Genomic DNA, 20,027 nt, shown 5'->3' on the forward strand with positions numbered 1-20,027 from the left:
GTTAATAATCTTTATTTTTGTAGGAACAACGGAAACGTACAAAAGAAAAAAAAATATGCAGACCCACCATCGACCTACATATTTTCCCACATCTTACTCTCTATTTTATAATAAAGCTTGTCTTCGAGTCCGATGATTAATCAGAAATGCAGTTTTACCCATGGCTAGGCAGCCCCAAATGTAGCCTACATATTTTGCCACATCCAGGGCAAACATGACCATTGTCTGCCTGTGGTCGATTAAGATTTTCTTTTCGCCGTCTGCGTCTGTCCTCGGCAGCGGATTTCTTTTTGGTCTTAAAAGTGTATCCCGCGGCCTTTTTGAGTGACCTCCAGATGTCTCGTTCTGAAGGAGGCCGCATGCAACCAGGAGCTCTCTTCTATGTCAGCAAAGCAAGTTGGTGCCTAAGCTGGTCTTTAAAGAGTTTCCGTGGGGGCACCTCTGTTACGTCGAACATCTTTCAGCTCACCAAAAGATACTGCCTTTGGCATCTCCCATATGGATACGTGCCCTGCCCAGCGTAACTGTCGGACCATAAGAAGTCCCGCTACACTGTTCATACCGGCGTTCGCAAGGACATCGCTCTATTAAATAAATCAATAACTAAACACTCGTTTGACGTCTTTTTACGTGAATGGAACGGGCCCCATAGAGTCGTCTTGAAGACGATAATTATCTTAACTCGATCAAGCCCATTGCAGGCGTAGGCCTACATGCCCTGTTGGCTGAAATTTCTCTAGCACTTCAAATATCCGCCTTAATTTAACTTTATTTGACTAACTTTATTTTTAGGAGAACGGAGAAATAGTGCCTGACGCGAGGAGAATTCAAACACAAAGCCTTGTTCATTTTCAGAGCGAGTTCAGTTTTAAGATAGTAAATTTCCCCTAGGTAAGCTATATACACTATTCGAAAGCCTTAATTCCGCCAAAATAAATAAAAAATGCGCTAAATCTGGATATACCTTAAAGGGAATTCCAACACACTATTCAGATCAGCACCAAAAGCATTCAACATGAACGCGCCAAAACTCAAGTATTTTCTAAATGATGCTCAGAAGTTAAACATCAGGCATTTTTCAAAGCTAATAATTTTTTTTTTTAAACGCAACATTCTCTTATTTACATCGATTTTTCATCTCCCGATCTGAAACAGCAAGGTCATGGACTCGGACGAATCTGCCTCTGAAGACACTAGCAGCAGAAGACAGTATTCCAAGCCGCCATCCGTTGCTCCTCAAGGCCGACTAGTGACATCGTCTTGCGGGGAAGGTTTCGTCAAGCCGCTTATCCAGATTGACGTCATCAGCGACTTTATGTGACCCTGGTGTTGGGTGATGAAACGGCGCCTGGAGCTCGCGTCGAGCGTCCTGGAATACAAGTTTACATTCCGCGTGCGATGGGAGCCGTTTCTGATTCACCCACACTGCCCCAAAGAAGGGATCCCCGTTGAGGGTCCCATCGGTGGGGATCTGACCAACCCCAGGTAAATATAGAAATTTTTTTTTTTGGTTTTGTTCAGTTGCGTAGCAGCCAAAGAGTTCATTCATTTATTGCTCCCGGGGACCATAAGTAATAGAGGCACACCGAAGTCATTCGTTACAGAAGGCCTCAACACTGACCTGCAACGTCACAACCAGTGGGCAGTTTAGACCAATGCTTCGTTGCCACGATTGATCTCGGGCACACAGGGGCCATTGAAGTGTAATTGTTCAATAACCCCACAAGCGTTGATTGTCATAACCTGCGATAAACTTATGAGTGATGTCTCGAATGTATGTAAAGTGCCTTTAAGAATAAAATCTCGACTTTCTTGGGGTTCAAATTTTAGACCTTGGATTCTAGAATTTAGTCGCCGCGCATAGATACAACTCGTTAGCAAAGATTGTTCAAACAGTTTTTGCAAAATCTGCCAGGAATGTATAAAAAGCCAGATTATACGCGCAAACATTGCTACCAAATCTGCCTTGAATGGATACAATCTGCCTGGAATGGATAAAAGGCTTAATAGCATGCGCAAACATTGCTTCCATATCTGCCAGAAATGTATAAAAAGGCTAGATTGGATTGCCTGGAATAGATAAAAAGCTATATAGCATGCGCTAACATTGCAGCCAAATCTGCCAGGAATGGATTAAAAGCCAGATTATATGCGCAAACATTGCTGCCAGATCTGCACCAGAAAAAAAAAAGATTAATTTTGCTCTAATTTTTTTTATTTTAGACGTAAAGGGAGCAATCGGAATTACACTTAGCGGGAAACGCAATGTTCTCAATGGAAGTTACCATAAGACGAGATCAGACGTTAATGGGAAACACTTTCCACTACCGGATGTTCCTCTGTAGCCACAGGGCCGGCCTTAGGGCACTGCAGCCTATGCGGCCGCAGTGGGCCCCGCACTTTCATAGGCCCCGCGCTAACTCTAGTTGTAAATTATTAAATTAAACCATTTTAACTAACAGGGTTTTCGCGGCTTCCTAATTTTCCAGGAGCTCCTGGAAATCTCCTGAAATTGCTTAGAATACGAAAAAAAAAAGTCATGAAAATCTCCTGAAATTATAAAAATATCCTGAAAACTCGTAAAAAATGTCCTGAATAATAGACAAAATTGTCATTTTGGGGTGACATTCAATATGGAAAACGCCAATCCTACTCGCGATAAACAAAATGGCATTGTCAGCTTTCATTAAAAAAAAATATAATACGGCGAATTTTAACCAAAACAGGAAGTTTCAATACTTCATTTACTTTAATTATCACTGGCATATAAATATAGATTTAAATCTATCTCGATCTCTTTAAAAAAATCAAAAGCCATATTTTGCTAGTCGATAGTAAATCTAAAAGGCATATCTGAATATTTATCAGCTTTTTGTGTTGGAAAACTACCTTCTATTGTAGATGGCTCGTAAAGTTTTACCGTGATTTTGTACTTAGTAAAGTATGAATAAAAAGACGTATTTATTATGTAACAAAAAATCTTAAAATTTTCACTTATTATCCTTATCCCTACCCAGACTAGGCCCCGCGCAATCCGTTTCGCATAGGGCCCCGCAATCTGCAGGACCGGCCCTGTGTAGCCTATATGATGATATCACCAATGGGAGTTCCAAGAGCTGCTCGATCAATTATCATAAATAAGTCTCCAACATGTTCTTAATAATTTTGTTTTTACATAATTGCGTTCTGTATTCATATCATCATAATAAAGTCTGTTTACTTGTAGACCCTTTGGTCTCCAATCGTTACTCTCTACTGCAAACATGTCGTCCTACAAATAACAATTTGTTTCGAGATTAATCATAACCCAATTTCATTACGTCCCTTTATCTATTAATAAATGTCTCCTGACATGTCACCAGGACTGCATTTTTGGTAGTAAAAAGAATATATAAGAGAGAAAATTCTAAAATATAACGTGTAGCTGCCTCAAAACATTGGTGGAGTGAATACATATTAGAGCTTCGCTCACAATATTGCAAACGTATTTAAAATGTACATTAAATTAAACCTACCATGAAACATACTCGTAACATTTAAAAGTTATTTAAAATTGGATTCGTGGTGCATCAAAACTTGTGTGGCTTACATTAAAAGGTACGGATTATTTCACCTAAACACGGTGGAACGACTGATCATTAATGAGATTTATTGGTGATCGATAAGACGCTGTGCACTTATAAGTAGATGATGATCCCTTAGTCCAGCTTAAAAACCAAGAGCTGCAATTTAGTATTTCGCACTTGAATAATTGGTAGTGCTAGACGGCTGCCTGACCCTCTTGTCTCCGCCTAGTCCAGCCTTACGGCACGTTTCACCCCCTCTGTTGTTTCTCCACCTTCCTGCCCACCAATCATCCTACGACAGGGGTCGCGACCCCCTTGGGGGGGGGGGGTCGATTGACGATTTGCCAGGGGTCGCCAAAGACCATCGAAAAAAATGGATTGTTTTGTCTATTCTTCTATTGCTGTGTATGTGAGCAAAGGGGGGTGGTGGGGTCGCGGCATAGTGGGGGGATTGTAAAAAGGGGTCACCGAGCTTGTAAAATGTTTTACATGTTTCGGATATTCCTTCAGAGTTGAACATAGTTTACTTCCTAGTCCAAACCTCCCGCAGGACGACGGGGGATGGGAGCGGGCAGGGTTTGAACCCTCGACCGTCGATAAATTCGAACGACAGTCCAGCGCACAAACCGAACGACCAGGCAGCCATACATTTGAAGTTAGTGTAGCCAATTGTGTTGAATTGGCTGTCGAGGGTTGAGAACCGCTGTCCTACGACGTCAAATCGCGTTGTTTAAAGAAACTTTCAAAACTTAAAAAAATACAAACAAATCCAATTCAAATGTAAACTTTTATGACAAATATGTTTGCACCGGAGAGCTCACGCGATGTTTGTTCTGTCGACAGAGTGCAACATTTAAAAGAGACAGGGAAGTCCCTGGGGATTGACTTCAACTTCACTTGTCCGGTCTATCCGTACACTGTCCCGGCTCACGTTCTGGTTGAGTTCGCCAAGGAACACGAAGGTGGCTCTAAGGAAAATGAAATCAGTGATAAGCTGTTCAGGGTAAGTACAAATGTGAAGGTTCTCAAGTTGAGAAAGTAGGCTACCAAAATCGTGGAGGAAGTGCTATTTCTTCTTTGGCGCATCGGCCCCCTTTTCACGCCAAGGTTATTACATGTGTAATTCTTACACTTTAATGCTAAACTAAAAACAAGCAAAATATTTTGTAAAAATCCCTTTTTTTTAATCAAAGCTTATCCTAGTGGAAGAACTCCACATTTACAAAAATATATCTCAATAATGTAGAAAGTATTTCCCTTATTCAATGTCAAATAAAATAATTAATAAAAATTAATAATAATTCATCAATTAATTAATTTAAAAATAATTATTTACCAATAATTAATTGAACGATTGTTTAATTTTTTTGAATTGAGTCATGTTTTGTTAGGTACTATAATATTTTTTTTAAAGTTTCAACTTGATCCGAGGATGAGGGTGTGAGAGAAATAATGTGAACAATTATCTACGAGGACAAAACCCGACATATTTAGCCCTATATGTGAATACGTAATGATTAATTTCGCTTGTTGGTACCAAACAAAATAATTTATTTCCAGTAATTAATTGATTAAATGGTTGGTAGTTGTGCTGGCCACATTACACCCTCGTTAACCCCTGAACCGCAGAAACAGATGACCTTTACATCAACTGCACTATAGACCGCAAGGTCTTAAAGAGGAACTTTTTTTTTTACTATTAATTGACTAATTGGTTAATTCTTTTAATGTCTAGATTAATGTCAATGAATAATTGTACAAAGCTAACGTAAACACAGTTTCGAACAGACAGACAGAGTGAGTTGATATAAGCTTTGTAAAAATATCCTTTAGTATTCTGGTTAGTTTAAAATCAACTCACTTTAAAGATCTAAGAATGCATGAACACAAGGACTTAATGTTTCAACAAATCCAAATTCCTAGTTGGCACAAACCGAGACCATTCGTAGCAGAAGACCTCAACACTGACTTGCGACGTAGCAGTCTGTGGGCAGTACAGACCAATGACGTGGCAACAAGCTATTGGTCTAAACTTCCCACAGGCTTACAGTGACACGCAGCCCATCTCTTTCCCAGGCGTATTTCACCAAGGGCAGGCCACTGGAGATGAGACATTTGCTGAAGATCGCAGAAGACGTCGGCTTTGATGTGGCCCAGGTCAGGCAATGGCTGGAGGACCCTGCACGTGAGGAGAAAATCAAAGCAAAGGCGGCGTCATGGCGCAAACAAGGAATCCAAGGTAGGGTTGACTCAGCCTGTCGTCATTTTGATTATTTTAAGTCATTTGATATAAAACATGAGTTTTGTATATTAAATAGCAAAGCATAATATAAGATTCATCGAATTCTGAGAAAAGCGTGATCATTTCCTATTGATAAGAGACGTACTTCACGGTACATAAGTTTTAGGGCCTATACAAGATCTATGTTAGATTTTCGAATCATCTTTAAAGTTACCGGTAGTTTATATTATAGAGATAGCTAGGCATAGTTTAAGGCTTAAGTAATTATAAAAAAAGCAGATTTGTTTATAAAAGAATAAGCCTTTCTCTCCCTTAAAAAAAAAAGCCATGCTGTTTAGTTTAAGTTTTTCACTTACGATAAGATAACGTCTTTAGTTATTGAGATTTTTTAAAACCCAAATATATAACATACTTGATTGGAGGGGAGGGGGGTCATACATATTTCGGCCAGGGAGCTGTATAAATGACCTACTCGCGTGTCTCAGACCACATCGTTATGAATAATGGTCGAGGTCCACACAAATTAGCCTGTTCCGCTTCATTTGCGCAATGTGGTCAGAAGTTTCGAGTCGAAAAATAGTCCCGTGTCCTGGGTCGGATGTGGTCCACGGGCCGTCAGGTGTGCATCATTGATATAGACCTTTAATATATATATATATTTTAGCGACTTTGCTCCAAGTATTGTAAAGAAAGAGAGAAAAATTAATCGTATTTCGACGGGTCAGAGACTTTTAAATTTATTTTTCTAACCTTTTCTTTCACATGTTTACGGCTGGCCAAAATGTCGTGATCAAGAAGTGTACGCTAGTTGCATGCTCGGAATTAGGAAATACATCTCTGCATTTACGACATTGTCTTATTGTAGGGGATTCCACAAAAAAATCCTCAACATACAATTCCTGTTATTTGTTTACTATTTCAGCAATCCCATTTCTGCTGGTCAACGGACAGCCTTCGTGTTCAGGGGCGCAGGAGACGGAGACACTGATGGAGACCCTAACGAAAGCCGCAACCAAGTTCCCGTTGGAGGAATCCCCGGTGTAAACACACGCTCACGTCTGCACCTCTCTCCATTTCCGGCGGAGCTGCTGTGTTTTAATGTGCACAATAAATGATGACGTTGTCCACAAAGCTCCCACGTAAGCCAGACTCGTCTGATGAAATAGGCGTGCACTTTAAAACACAGCATCGTCTGCGGGAATGGAAAACTAGAATTGGTATATTTTTTTTAAGGGTGAATAATGGAAAAGTCTACATTTGTTCAGCAACGGCGGTCCCGCCAGACACATTAATTTATAACTCAGATCTGGTGAATAGAAATAAATACAAATAAATACATCAACAATACAGGAGAGTTTTTTTTTGTTTAATTCATTCCTTTAGTGTATTTTCATTTCTTAAAAAGAAACAGAAACAAAATAAAACAAAAATTACATTTTCAAATGTTTTTCGTTCAATAAAAAATAAGAGCAAGAAAGATGTTTTTTTTTTTTTGTTTTTTTTTTTTGGGGGGGGGGGGAGGTTGGGGGGGGGAGAGACGGTCGAAAGATAGAACACTTGGCTCTCTGGAGCTAATCACCTGCATTTTGTTCGAAAAAATGATTTTTTTTATGACAAAGCCTATATCAACTCAGTCCGCCTATTAAGTGTGGTACCCATTAATGTGGCTCTTCCGCCGTGTCAAATACCAACAATGAAATAAACAGGAGGTAACCTTCAAACACCGGCGAAATGCCAAAACAATCAAGATAGGTAGTCGACACTAGTGTTAATATAGGAAACACTTTTAATCCTCAAGAAGGGACCCGTCTAGTGTCCTCGGCTACTAGCCGTCTGGGTATAACTTCATATTTTCACTGCCCTAATGAAAAGCGCCTTGTTGATATAGTGTCGAATAGAGCGTTCTTACTTTTTAACAAACTTTACGTCATCGTGGCTAAGTAAAAACTTTCCCCCTATTGCCGAAACAAATAACTAAGTCCTAATCATGTCATAACAACATTTTGTACACGCTTTTCTTTCCCGCTTCCCATTCTTGGAACAAGTTGAGACTTTTTCACAACTCTTCAAGGTTGAGGACAACACATGAATCAATCAAACAATCAGCCCATTAATTAATCTAATCGGTCGTAATTATTTAATTAAGGTTTATATGGAGAATGTACTATGTCGTCGACGGGTGACACGTGACAATATGCCCCCCCTCCACCCCCCGACAAACGAGCAGAGAATTAGGTCGTTTGCTAAAAATGTTAAAACCGAAAATTGACTAAATAATAAAATCTTCGATTTCCTTAAGTACTTGAATAGCTGAGAGGCTAAACACGTCGGTCTTTTATCATATTGGTTTAAGTTCGAATTCTGAATCGAGCAACTTTTTAAAAAGAATGGCAGCACTGAAACCTTCTCCCAGATATCCCTCCCCCCAACTGGTCTACAAAAGAGATTGGATCATAGCACACTGCTGTATGGAAAATGTACTGAATTGGCGGCTGGCGACCCCGCTACAATAATCACGCACAGTCGCACAGAGATAAATAAGAATTGCGTTCTCGCAACGCGCATACAAGGGTAAGTTCTAGAAATGGTTTTATCCTTTTTTTTTTGGACAACAAACCTTATATGTAGTTCATCTAACATGATTCGATGATGACCACTTTTATCATCCAGGGGGGCTGAGGGCTTTGCACTGGGGTTTTGTGCCTTCTCATGTGGCAGGTGAGACCTATGTGAGGCCGGAATGTTCGGCTGCACACTGGGCAGGTTATCCCAGCTGGAGCTAGTGTCATTGGCCTTGCTTTTTTTTCCTCTGGTTTTCTTCTGCCAGCGCTGTTCTCTTGTCCTCAGCAATGTGTGCGCCAGTTTTCACAGCGAGACGCCATGATGCTCTGTCATGTGCCTCTGTCTCCCAGGTGGCTGGGTCAATGCTGAAGGGGCTTTCAGAGAAGCTTTGAGGGTGTCCCTGAAGCATTCTCTTTAGCCTTGTAATCTTTTCCCTTCCCTTAATTAACCATAAAGGAGTCGTTTAGGGAGGCGTGTGTCTTCCATTCTGCAGATGTGGTATTGCAATGTATTTCGTAAAAATTTTGAGTCATTAAAAATTAATTACATAATGGATTCACAAAAATGGATGCAATTTCACTCAATATAAGCTTTGCTTTTTTTTTAAGATTTTAAAAATATTTCTACGTGTTTTTTATTTGGCTGGTTTTTTTTTTTTTTGTCGGCTGAGAAGATTGTTACCTGGCTACCTAAAGATTGTTTCGCTACCTCTCTCCACACACGCGCTTTGTTTTCCCAAGTGTTTATCACCAGTGTTCCCCGCTACAATATCCTTTGGACTATATCCATATATCTGGAGAAAATAATTTCATTACGTCTCGGATCTTTGTTGGGTTGTGACAATACCCAACCAAGTATGTTGAAAACTTAAACAGTCCACTATACTTGTGGGTCTTTTCTAATTGTGATGTTTTTAACTTAATATGTTTTTTTATCTTTTTACCCTTTATCTATCCCTTAGTCTGTTGGACCGTTGGGGCACCAGGCAAGATTTGTCGACCGTCTTTCTCCATTCCTCCCTTTTTTTTTTGCCTTGTTTAGAACCTCTCTCAAAGGCAGGCCCGTCCATTCTTTAATGTTGTCCTCCCATCGCTTTTTCTGTCTGCCTCTTCTTCTTTTCTCTGGCACTGTTCCATGAAGGATGGTCTTTGCGAGCCCCGTAGATCTTGTAATATGGCCATAGGTTTTAAGCTTTCGTCTTTTTACAATAGTTAGCAGGTCATCATGGGCTCCGATCGCTGCAGTAACCCTGTCTCTGATTTCTTGGTTTTTATCTTTACATATGTGTAATTGTTTGTTTTTTTACTAATGATTCTTGTGTTGTCAGGTAAAAGAAATATTTGTGCAAAATTTCAGCTTGATCCGAGATTGGGTGGCGGAGAAATAACGTGTATAAACGTTTGGTCAGATAGACAGACAGATAGATGACAGACTGACAAACAGAGTGATTTGATATAAGCTTTGTAAAAAAAATTACTTTGTGCTTTAAGGTCAATAAAGTAAAGGAAAAAAAAAGTAATAATTTTACACACTAAAAAAACCCAAAAAATAATGACATGATAATTGTTGATAATCATTTCCTGCTGTTTCGCTTGATGGCATTGACAACACTTGTTAGCATTGAAACTGATCAAAACATTTGGTATTTAATGCTGTGCTTATATCTGATCTCATTGTCTGACTCAATTGAAGATTTTTACGATAAACTTAACAATGTCAAAGACGCTCAACCGAATGTCAATGCTGCCAACTAGATAAAAAAAAATTGAACCACAAACAGAAGAGATTAAAAAATGTGATTCTTCAGTGCTAAAAAGTTTTGCAGTCAACGAGGGTGTCATGTTGTCAGTACAACGACTAACCACTTTTCTTCAAATACGTCGGGTACCTTTTAGAGTTAGGTGGACTCAGGGGGCGCCTTTGAAGTCAAGTTCAAAATTCAAGCTCTCCACTGGGATTCGATTTCGAGGCCTCTCGGAACCCATGCGTTTAATTACTCAGCCGCCACATCTCATATGCTAAGTAAACAAAATGTTAAAGCATATAGAAGTAAATGTGGTCTAATGTTTATACCAAAAGAGAAAAGACCTTATTAAAGACAGGTGCAGAAGACGAAAGACGCCGGCGGACAACGGCTTTGTCTGCACGAGATGCGGGAAAATATGTAGGTCACGTAGTCATGCGAAACACCACACTCATCCTTATTGTTCGGAATCGAAGATATGGCTGTTGTCGATATTAGATCTAGGTCACACCTGCAACGTCAGAACCTGTGGGTAGTTTAGACCTCGGTCACATGTTGTTAACACCGTAGTTAGATTGTGACTTTTTTTTTTTGTTTTCTGGTTCATGCGCCTCATTATACAAATATTTATTTAATTGGGTTTAAAACAATCGATCTTTTACTTTAATTAAAATCTCAATAGGGCAAGGTAGATAACAGGGTGTGTTGATCGAAGGTCGCATGAACTTACGGGAGTCATTATGAGAACTAGATCTAGGACTCAAAGATGATAACGCCCCCTTTATGTTTAATTTACAAGGCAAGGGGAAGAATCGAGTGATGCCTCTTTTCATTTTCTCATTTTGTTTTTCAGTTTAATTCTTAATTAATTATTTATTGGTATTTTATGCGGGGCGTGGCGGCTAAGTGCAGTCATGTAATCAAGCGGTGCTCCAGTTTCCTTTCCCTTTTTTATTTTTATTTAGGTTTGACAGTCTTAATTGATTATTTATGGCTATGTGGTACGTGGTGGCTGAGAGTAGGTCATAAAACGCTTGATTAATCCTCGTGTACTCAAAGAGATAATACTGATTGTCAGTCAAAACTTTAAAACTCAGCGTGACAGGAAAATCAGTTTACGAAGACGTCGTTTGACCGTATTCAGTTGACACTGTCGAGCAGACGACTCAAGGACGAGTTCGATTTTTATTCGTCCCTGTTTCCTGGCTTCGTTAACCCTTAAAGTGCTGAGCTGTTTTACAATGTTTGCATACAAAATGGAATTAAAATTCTGATGTTTAGAGGCTAAACTGCCATACGCGTTTTAAGGGTTAAAAGTCATCGGTTTTTAATAAGAAAAAATAGAGGTTTTGGCCGAACGCTCAAAACCTCCTGGCCATTGTCTAGTAGTAGAACGCCAATAAACATCAATAAACTCTGTACAATTTTGATAATTAGAACATTAGAAAGATGATTAGTTATCAAGCAGAGAATAGATTGAATGCACGCGGATTCAGAACGAGGCATACGCCTTAGTCGAATAGGGAAAGCAGGAGCCGTCTTCCAAAAGCTACTCTTTTCTGGGCAAACCTTTTCAATGCAATGATCGTCCCAACGGCCAACCCCAATTGCGAGAAGTCATCAATGACGGTTGATAAGAGACTAAACGTGGCTCAACACCGAAAACTCAGAAAGATCCTAGGTATAACATTCCAAGATCATGTCATCAACAGAAAAGCCCTGAATCACGCGTGAAATGGTGACTATACTTCGTAGGAGATTCGCGGGACATTCAACATAAGCCGTAAAGAGAAAAGCGAAAACCAAGGCCGTCCTCGGATAACATGGCGTGGAACCTAAAGCCCGTGGGCACCAACAAGGAAGAGACTGTTGGAAGTCGCCTTTGACCGATCTGTGGAGAGAGCTTGATACCCCATTTACACCGAACGGCACATTCCTACACGGTGGCTGACATAATGTCACTTTACGAATACTAATTAGTTCTTCCGGGTAGCGACTTGATTTCCCCCCCCCCCTTTTTTTTTCCAAAAAAATTCATCTTAAGAACTTTAAAACAAAAAAACAACAGCGGTACATACATAATTACATGTTAGGCCGAGAGAAAAACTGTCACTGTAGATGATGGCAGACAACGGAAAAAGAACGTAAGTTGACTTCCAGGCAGACAACGACTTTGTTAGCATAAATTTTGGCAAAATATGTAGGTCACATTCCGGGTCTGCGTAGCCTCGTTAAATCCTGCTCTCTTCTGTAGATTCGAAGACAATGTTTCGTTATTTTGTTCCTTTTGCTATAACTGGTAGATGAACTTATAATAACATTTTATTTAAAATCAACATGGACGAAACTTGGGTAATTCTACCGAAGCTTGGGTATTTCTACTCAAGCTTGGGTATTTCTACTGAAGCTTGGGTATTTCTACTGGGTAGATTTAGTTAAGGCGATGCTTCTGAAAGGTATTGGTGGGATCATGTCATGTTGACCGAACCAGGCGATGGCGCCACTCTGTTCGTGCTGGTCAGGTGATGCACCCTCGTAGATATCGTGTTAAACCTGGTGGTCACCACAGGCTCGCTGGGGACGTAGATGGCCGCGTAGATCTTGGGCATGAAGAGGAAAACAAGGGCGACCGTGTGATTCAGCAAGAGGGCCACAGACAGGAGGAGTGTGCGGACGTATTCCCTCCCCGCGGTGAAATAGGTGGGGACGAAGGCCAGCCAGATGACCAGCGTGGTGGACACGCACATGGAGATAAACTTGGACTCGTTGAAATTGTCCGGAAGGTGGCGCGTTTTGAACGCGAAAATGGAGCACAGGCTGACCAGAACCAGGTTGTAGGTCAAGAAGGAGGCCAGGCCCTGGAGGGTCATGTCGCAGGTCAGCTCAACAAAGCGCTCGGTCCTGACCATCTGTGTTCTTCTGGACGTTGGTGTGTAGGCCAACACGACCACCACGCAAAGAACCACCTGTTAAAAAGAAACAAAAATTGATACTTCATTCTTTAACAATATACTTAACCTGTGACAACATACTAAGGCCTTCGGGTCATATCCGGCCAGTAAACCGATGCTATCTATACCCTTTTAAAACATCTAGTAAAGTTCCCCTCCCAGATATTGCAGTCTATGGGGCCGATGATGTGACCCACAGTTAACGATGGTGTCATGTGGCCAGCACAACAACTACCGCTTTTACTTTTCCCCAACTAATGTCAGGTACCCATTAGAGCTGGGTAGACTCATATGTACCCAAAGATCCTGAAATTAAAAATCCCAGTCTTCACCAGGATTCGAACCCGGGACCCCCGCTTCGGAAGAAAAGCGCTTCACCGCTCAGCCACCTCACCTCCTTATATAATAAATAATATTGAAAATTTTCTAAGTTCGTGAAATATTTTTACGTTAAAAATAATACAATTTTAGAACCGCTGGAAAATGTCCTTGCTTTAATGTTTACCATAACCCATATTTTGAAAAAAACTTACAATGCGATCTTCTGTTTTCTTGAGATTTTTAAAAATTAAAAACTTAGTTTCAGATCTAATTGAGTTATACTTTTTAATATAACTGACTAAAACATAACGCTTTAAACATGGTTTTGAATTAAGTCCTAGACAGAGTTTTAAATCTGAAACAAAAAAAAATGTAATTTAAAAAATCTATCGGCTTAAATTAATGAAAGAATTAATTATACATTTAATTAAAAGGTTGACTCTCTTTGATATTTGTCATACTATTTTTTTTTTGTTACGTGTAATCTGATTCAAGTTTTTATATTACAACAGCAGCAGACATGAACAAAATGAAGCATCTTGTAATTATTTATGTTTTTTTTTTCTTCGTTACGACTGTGTTATTTTATCTTCAGACCAGATCTGAGATGATTACAATTTTATTAATGAGTCTGTGATAAATGCATGCAAATAGTGCATACATATGATCCCCTGTATCAGTTTGTAAACTCTTCATTGATACTAAGGGGTCGGAGGATACTGGGTGGGCTGGTATTTAAAAAACGGCTGTAACAATTTCACCTCAAATTTGACGAAGCAAGAGACGTGAGGCGCAAAGACGTGTAGCCCATTTGTAGTGAGTTAAATTTTGTTTAACTTTTGTTTAACTTAGAACGAGACAGCTGGAGGTCACTCACAGAGGCCACGGGATACACATTTGAGACCAAGAGAAAATCCGCAGCGGCGAAAGCAAAATCTAAATCGACCACCTGCAGACAATTGTTATGCTCACCTTGTTTGCCGCAAAATATGTAGGCCACAGCTGGGGGCTGCGCAGCCACGGGAAATACTGCATTCCTCACTAATCATTATTATAGCTTTTATATAGCGCTACCTTCATGCTTATAGCATGCTCAGAGCGCTTTGGTCCAATCCCATTTGTGGGCGCTCAGAAAACGAGTCGGGTGTCGAACCTCGAGCCCCCTTCTAGGTAGCCAAGACAAGCCAAGTTCAAGCGCATTTAGCCCCTCGACCACGCTTCCCACAATCTTCGGACTCGAAGACAAACCTTATTCAATTTTTTTAAAAAATTATCATTTCCTTTCTGTTACCACATTATTTCATTTCAAATTGCATCTATGAATATTTATAAGTAAAATGTTATAATTAAGTTTGTTTTAAAAAGAACGCCTGTTCAAGTTTAATTCAAATTTATTTCGTTAAGAATTAACTAGGCCTACAGTCTTGGTTAACCTTAGTTAGGCCAAGTTTTTACAGACTTCAGTAACAATATTCTTTAACAAAATCTAACTCACTACAATAACACAGCCTTTCAGTCTAACGTTCTGGAGTCGTCTGTCCTAACTAAGACCAAATGACGACAATGCCACCTATGTTGCATCATTCCCAACCAATCGCTGACCTCTTACCACCGTCACCATAGAAAAATACATGCACACATTCCATAACACATGTCATAGGAAGATATGTCCAGTGTCTTTATGATACTGACTGGTTAGTTGTTGGCACCCCTCGTCTGATAATGCTATAAGGAACAATGCGATTTTAACAAACCTCAAGTCTCTTATCTTATCTTCTTCTTATCTTATATAATACAGACGTTACTTCAAAAAAAAGAGGATGATTACATGAACAATTTACCAAAACTGGAGACTTTCTCATTAAACTAATATCAAGGTCGCTAAACTGACCTTCGCCGTTGCCAACTATAAAGAGTAAGAATTGAGCCATAGTTTTAAAATACATTTAAATGCTCTGCAGTTGATCTTCGTATCAAATCTCCATTATTACCGCTAGTTATCTGCCCATTAGTTTTTACATAAGTTGTAAGTCAAAGCGTGAAAGTCTAATATTTCCTTCACATTGAAATTATTTTGTACTATAGACAAGAGAGCTTAGAAAAAATTGATCAATGCTAAAAAATGCTCAAAAAAGTATCATATAACTTTAACCCAAAAAAGTGTATCAAGATTTCTTTTACATTGTACATCGGATACACCATATAGTTAGCTATTTATAGGTTTTACGCTATACATGAAAATCTCTATTTTCTGTTTGTTTGGTGGAAAAGTTTTAGCCCGCTTGTAAAATGGGATCGAAATTTACAGAAAGTCGCACATAGATTGAGGGATATTTGTGCATGCAGTCAGTGAAGTATTTCTGAAACCTCAAGTCAGCAATCTATTTAGAGACGAGCTAATGGCTACATACCTGTATGCAAATCAGACCGACAGAGATGACGACCTGAGACTGGGGGCTGACGAATCTCGGTCTTTTGTTGTTCTTGGTGCTGCTTTGAAATATCCTGAAGATTCGGACGGCCTTGACAAATAAAGGGCAATACAGCATGGCGAAACTGAGGCAGAAGATGACGTAGAGCGCGGCGCAGGATGTGGGCGTTGGCGCGCTTTGGAAGCAGACGACTGTGACGTAGCCGGTGAAAATGGCTGCTAGCTGCAGCAGGCTCAGTTCTCGGCTTGCCGCTTTAATGACGCGAGAATCTCGGTAGTGGAGAAACATCGCACTGGCCAATATTGTAATGGCTAGCCCGAATACGGCTAAAAATAGCTGGACAATTGTTAAAGTCTGGGAGAGGGTGGGGTAAGTTAATGGGATGTTCAGACAAGAGGTGAAGCCGGTCTGAGGGTCAGGCCACGTAAACAATGGGCACTCTTCGCAGCTGGTGTTTTGGTTGATAATCTTTTCGTTTTCTCGGCACTTTCGGCACTCCCAGCAGCAAGACAGCTCCATTTGTATCTTGTACTCGCCAACAACGCAAGGTCTGCTGCACACGGATTCGGGAATTCCCTTGTCGAGCTCGCCATCACCCAGAGGCACCAAACGATCCACTTTTTTCAAGTGATCCCAGGATATGTTGGTGCTGGTGTAGGCGACGTCTTCGCTGGCGATGTCGTAAAAAGCCACCTCTTTTGTGACCAAACCCATCCTTAACGGAGAAGCCGGATTACCGTAGTCGAAAGGGACCGTGGCGTAATCCCACGTCATCTGATAAATGACGTATTTTCCAGGAACGTCGCCTTCGCTGTTAAACCTGATGGGGCCACTGTATCCGTTAAAGGAGACATCGCGGAGGTAGCTAAGTAAAGAATGGTTCTGAATGCAGTCCATTGCTTCAGGAGCAGACACGCTTGGGCAACGGGTGGATATCAAGGCGTGAATTCCATGGGCGTAGCTCAACACTGCATCCATCAGGAGCGTAGGCAGATTCATGAACCCAAAACTTCCATCTCTTACGACATCTAACGTCAGATTACACGTTTCCGCACTGATCGAGCAAGCGAACATAGACTCGTAAGAAAATTTGAACCACGGATTTGATGACGTCGTTACATTTTGTCGTCTGATGTATTCGTAGAACTCTCGCATCAGAGGAGCGTAAAATAAAAACATGAACATACCGATGACAAGATTCTTATACGGCAAAAACTCCTCCTTAGCGGTAAGTGTGGCAGAGTCACTGGTAATCCATATGAAGTGTCCAGTTGCGTTGAGCTTGTCGATGTAGTCCAATAGTCTTAAAGTCGGACCCACGTCCGAAAAAAGAATGACCGCGCGAGCTCGGGGAAAACTTAAGATGGACCTCGCCACAGGCTCCATTTCCTCGCTGTCCAGGACCCGGTGCGTCACTGCCAGACAGATGTTGAAGCTGGCAGCAGAAGACTTGATCGTGTCGAAGGCACGCTCGCCGTACGGACCTTGGGAGTAGACTATGGAGACATACGACCAGCCGTTGTTTTTTATGAACGTAAGCATGGCTAGCGCCTGATACTTATCCGGGCTGATGACCCTGAGGAAGTTTGGGTGCAGGGTCTTGTCACTCAGCTCATCCGTTGACGTTGAGTAGCCCACAACCGGAAGTCGAGCTGTGGTGTACAAGTAGGACACCGGAACCGCCGACGAGCTCAGCATTGGCGCCAAAACCCCGACAACTCTGCGATATTTGATCACGTCATCAAGGGGACAACTCGTACCAGAACACGTAGAGTTATCAAACCTGCTCTCAGTGTGTCCACTCCGAGGCAAGAACGACAACGATTGCCCCAGGGATAATATCCTAGAGTAGCAGTCATCCAGAACGTAAAATCCCAGAGTCAAGTTTGGAAGAAGGTTGGGGTCTCTGTTCACGGCATCTACGGCGAAGGCGATTGCTTCCGGAAATTCTATCCCCCAGGATCCAGGAATTTGGCTTCTGTTACACAAAAAGTTGTTGACACCTTTAGTTATTGACATTATAGAGCCGATATTAATGTCACCAGGTCTTGAATACGTGTCAGGATTTACTCCGTACGCCATAAGACTCTCGGCCTTTGAAACACACCAGAGTAAACTCATCATTACCAGAAATACGAGAAGCAAGTTTATCATGTTACAAAATTATTTTTTTTTCAAAGCGTAAAAATTCTTGAAAGAAAAAAATGTTTAATAACTCTCAAACCCGAGTGTTATGGTGTGAATATCTGCGTGTTCGTATTGGCTTTACACATTCTGATGTAACATCGAGTAAGACGATTAGGTTAAAAATAGTGATGAAAGGCTTATGAGATGATCCGTAGTCGATTCGCGACTGAAGGGGTCTGAAGGCTTTTGAACAAGTTCGTTGTAGTCAGAGTTTGAAAGAGAGGAGGACAAGTATTTATCGTAGTATTGAATTGAGTATTTATTTATTTTGTCCAACATCGTATTACTGTGTTTTTATATATATTTATATTGGAAATGAATGCTGGGTATATTGTCAATAAAAGTTAGGTTTATTTTTGTTTGGATTTTCATTCAAGTTCTGCACTACTAAAAGGTTTGCCCCTACAACCGGTAGCTGGACTAGCTGTCTGGGACTACAACGCTATTCTGCCTCAACATGGCACTCGGGTGGAAATGATCCCAAGAAGAAATGATTAGGCTAAATGAATAGCGTCTAAAAAATTGCGAGAGCTTTCCCATTGCACGGTGCGGAGTTGAAAGAGAGCTTCCATGTCAATGTCGATAATCCAAGCGCCGTTCATCAAGGGACCGTTACACTAATGGAGAGTCCCGCACGGTTAGCTTGGTAAAACATAGGAAGATGGCGGGGGTTCCCGGTGTGCTCGGCCTTTGGCCATGTATGCACCTGGAGTGTCAAACTCATTGGAAATAACAATGTTTTGTATAGACATAGGCTTGGAGCTCTTCCAGACAGAGCGGTTTGTTCAAGCTTTGAGTTCGAAGAGGCTTCGGTTAAATTCTTTTGACAATCTCACGGAGTTAAAACCCAACGACGACCGTGTAGCCAGTCTATTTATCCTGTTTCGTTCCTCAATAGTCTACAAATAATTTGGTAGGTATTTTTATTAAGCTTGTCAGAGGTCAATGCTGAGAGGCAAGGGAGAGAATATCCACACATTTTTGGAGCCCATCGTCTGTCTATTGTCATAGCCTAGCTGCAAATAGTTAGAAAAAAAAATAGTCATATAAAGTTTGTTTAAAAAGTTTTGGTAAACTACAGTATTTCCCATAACAAACATTTTATTGGATTGTTAAAATTTAAAGAAAATATTCAACACTATAAATTAGTTGAATAATTTAACAATAATTAAACTATTTCCAAACATTTTTTAATTATAGGCAGTGGTATATAATTGCGTATAATTGTTATCTGCAGAAGTGCTCTTATAAGAAATAATGACAGATCATTCCGAAAGAATCTTAATATTTTCGTTCGTCTATAACAGTGATGCCCAACATTATTCATCCTGCGGGCCATTTTAATTTCCGACATTCGTATCGCGGGCCACATCAACAAAAAGATACAGCAAGGTACAGAAATGAAATCTTATTAACCTGAAACTATTAGAAAGTAGAAACGTGCCTAGCTAGTTCCCGAAGTTTAACAATATTTTATTCGCTGCTCAAATCATGAATGCCGTTTAAATGCTGTTCAGCCACACTTTTAAGGAACAATTACTTGTTGCCTTTGTATAATGTTTCGCAAACAAGTAAAGGACGGTAGGACCTCTCACTTTTCCTTGTAGATTCTACATTCAGAGTCCCATCTCATAAACGCACAAATGTTAAAGGTCATGGTACAAACCCATTAGATAAAACATTAGAGCATTAACGTAGGTAAAAATACATTTTTTTCAACCACTTAATTTTATACACCGACGTTTTGGATGAAACCATGTCGCGGGCCGGATCTGGCCCGCGGGCCGTATTTTGGGCATAACAACGGAAAACCCAGTGATCGTCAAGTTTGGACAGTTTATGAACAATTTTAACGTGAACTGTTGTGTAAACCGTAAACTTATGTTAGTGTTGTTGGCAATGTCATCTCTTCAGTACTGAATTTAAAAAATCATTTCCAGAAGTGGCAATACATATCAGCATCCCACTATCTATAATTTATTTCAAATGGGATGCAGATGATATTGAAATAAATGCTTCGTC

At 40.4% G+C, this 20,027-nt stretch overlaps 2 protein-coding genes and 1 pseudogene across 2 annotated transcripts; 1 reads left to right on the plus strand and 2 right to left on the minus strand.

The window, feature by feature from the left end:
* Window positions 1-1,024: 1,024 nt before the first annotated feature.
* Window positions 1,025-7,155, plus strand: LOC106050758 (uncharacterized; annotated as a pseudogene).
* A 5,427-nt stretch (window positions 7,156-12,582) lies between these two features.
* LOC106050757 (metabotropic glutamate receptor 4-like) lies at window positions 12,583-16,715 on the minus strand. Its single transcript, XM_013205788.2, has 2 exons — window positions 15,798-16,715; window positions 12,583-13,080 (listed from the first exon to the last, which is right to left on the minus strand). The coding sequence occupies exons 1-2, from the start codon at window positions 16,713-16,715 to the stop codon at window positions 12,583-12,585; spliced, it is 1,416 nt and encodes a 471-aa protein (XP_013061242.2).
* A 137-nt stretch (window positions 16,716-16,852) lies between these two features.
* LOC129923065 (metabotropic glutamate receptor 8-like) lies at window positions 16,853-17,837 on the minus strand. Its single transcript, XM_056012025.1, has 2 exons — window positions 17,006-17,837; window positions 16,853-16,872 (listed from the first exon to the last, which is right to left on the minus strand). The coding sequence occupies exons 1-2, from the start codon at window positions 17,835-17,837 to the stop codon at window positions 16,853-16,855; spliced, it is 852 nt and encodes a 283-aa protein (XP_055868000.1).
* Window positions 17,838-20,027: the final 2,190 nt, after the last annotated feature.

Source organism: Biomphalaria glabrata, chromosome 15 (genome assembly GCF_947242115.1).
Source record: "Biomphalaria glabrata chromosome 15, xgBioGlab47.1, whole genome shotgun sequence".
In the NCBI taxonomy this organism is placed as follows: Eukaryota; Metazoa; Mollusca; class Gastropoda; family Planorbidae; genus Biomphalaria; species Biomphalaria glabrata.

What these genes read in the sequence shown, in the direction of transcription:
- LOC106050757 (XM_013205788.2), bottom strand. Translation starts at nt 16,715, where the DNA reads ATGGACTGCATTCAGAACCATTCTTTACTTAGCTACCTCCGCGATGTC. An exon ending in TCGGTCTGATTTGCATACAG is followed by an intron (nt 13,081 to 15,797) that starts GTATGTAGCCAT and finishes TCTTTTTAACAG; the next exon opens with GTGGTTCTTTGCGTGGTGGT.
- LOC129923065 (XM_056012025.1), bottom strand. Translation starts at nt 17,837, where the DNA reads ATGTCAATAACTAAAGGTGTCAACAACTTTTTGTGTAACAGAAGCCAA. An exon ending in GTATAAGAATCTTGTCATCG is followed by an intron (nt 16,873 to 17,005) that starts GTATGTTCATGT and finishes TTGCTCGATCAG; the next exon opens with TGCGGAAACGTGTAATCTGA.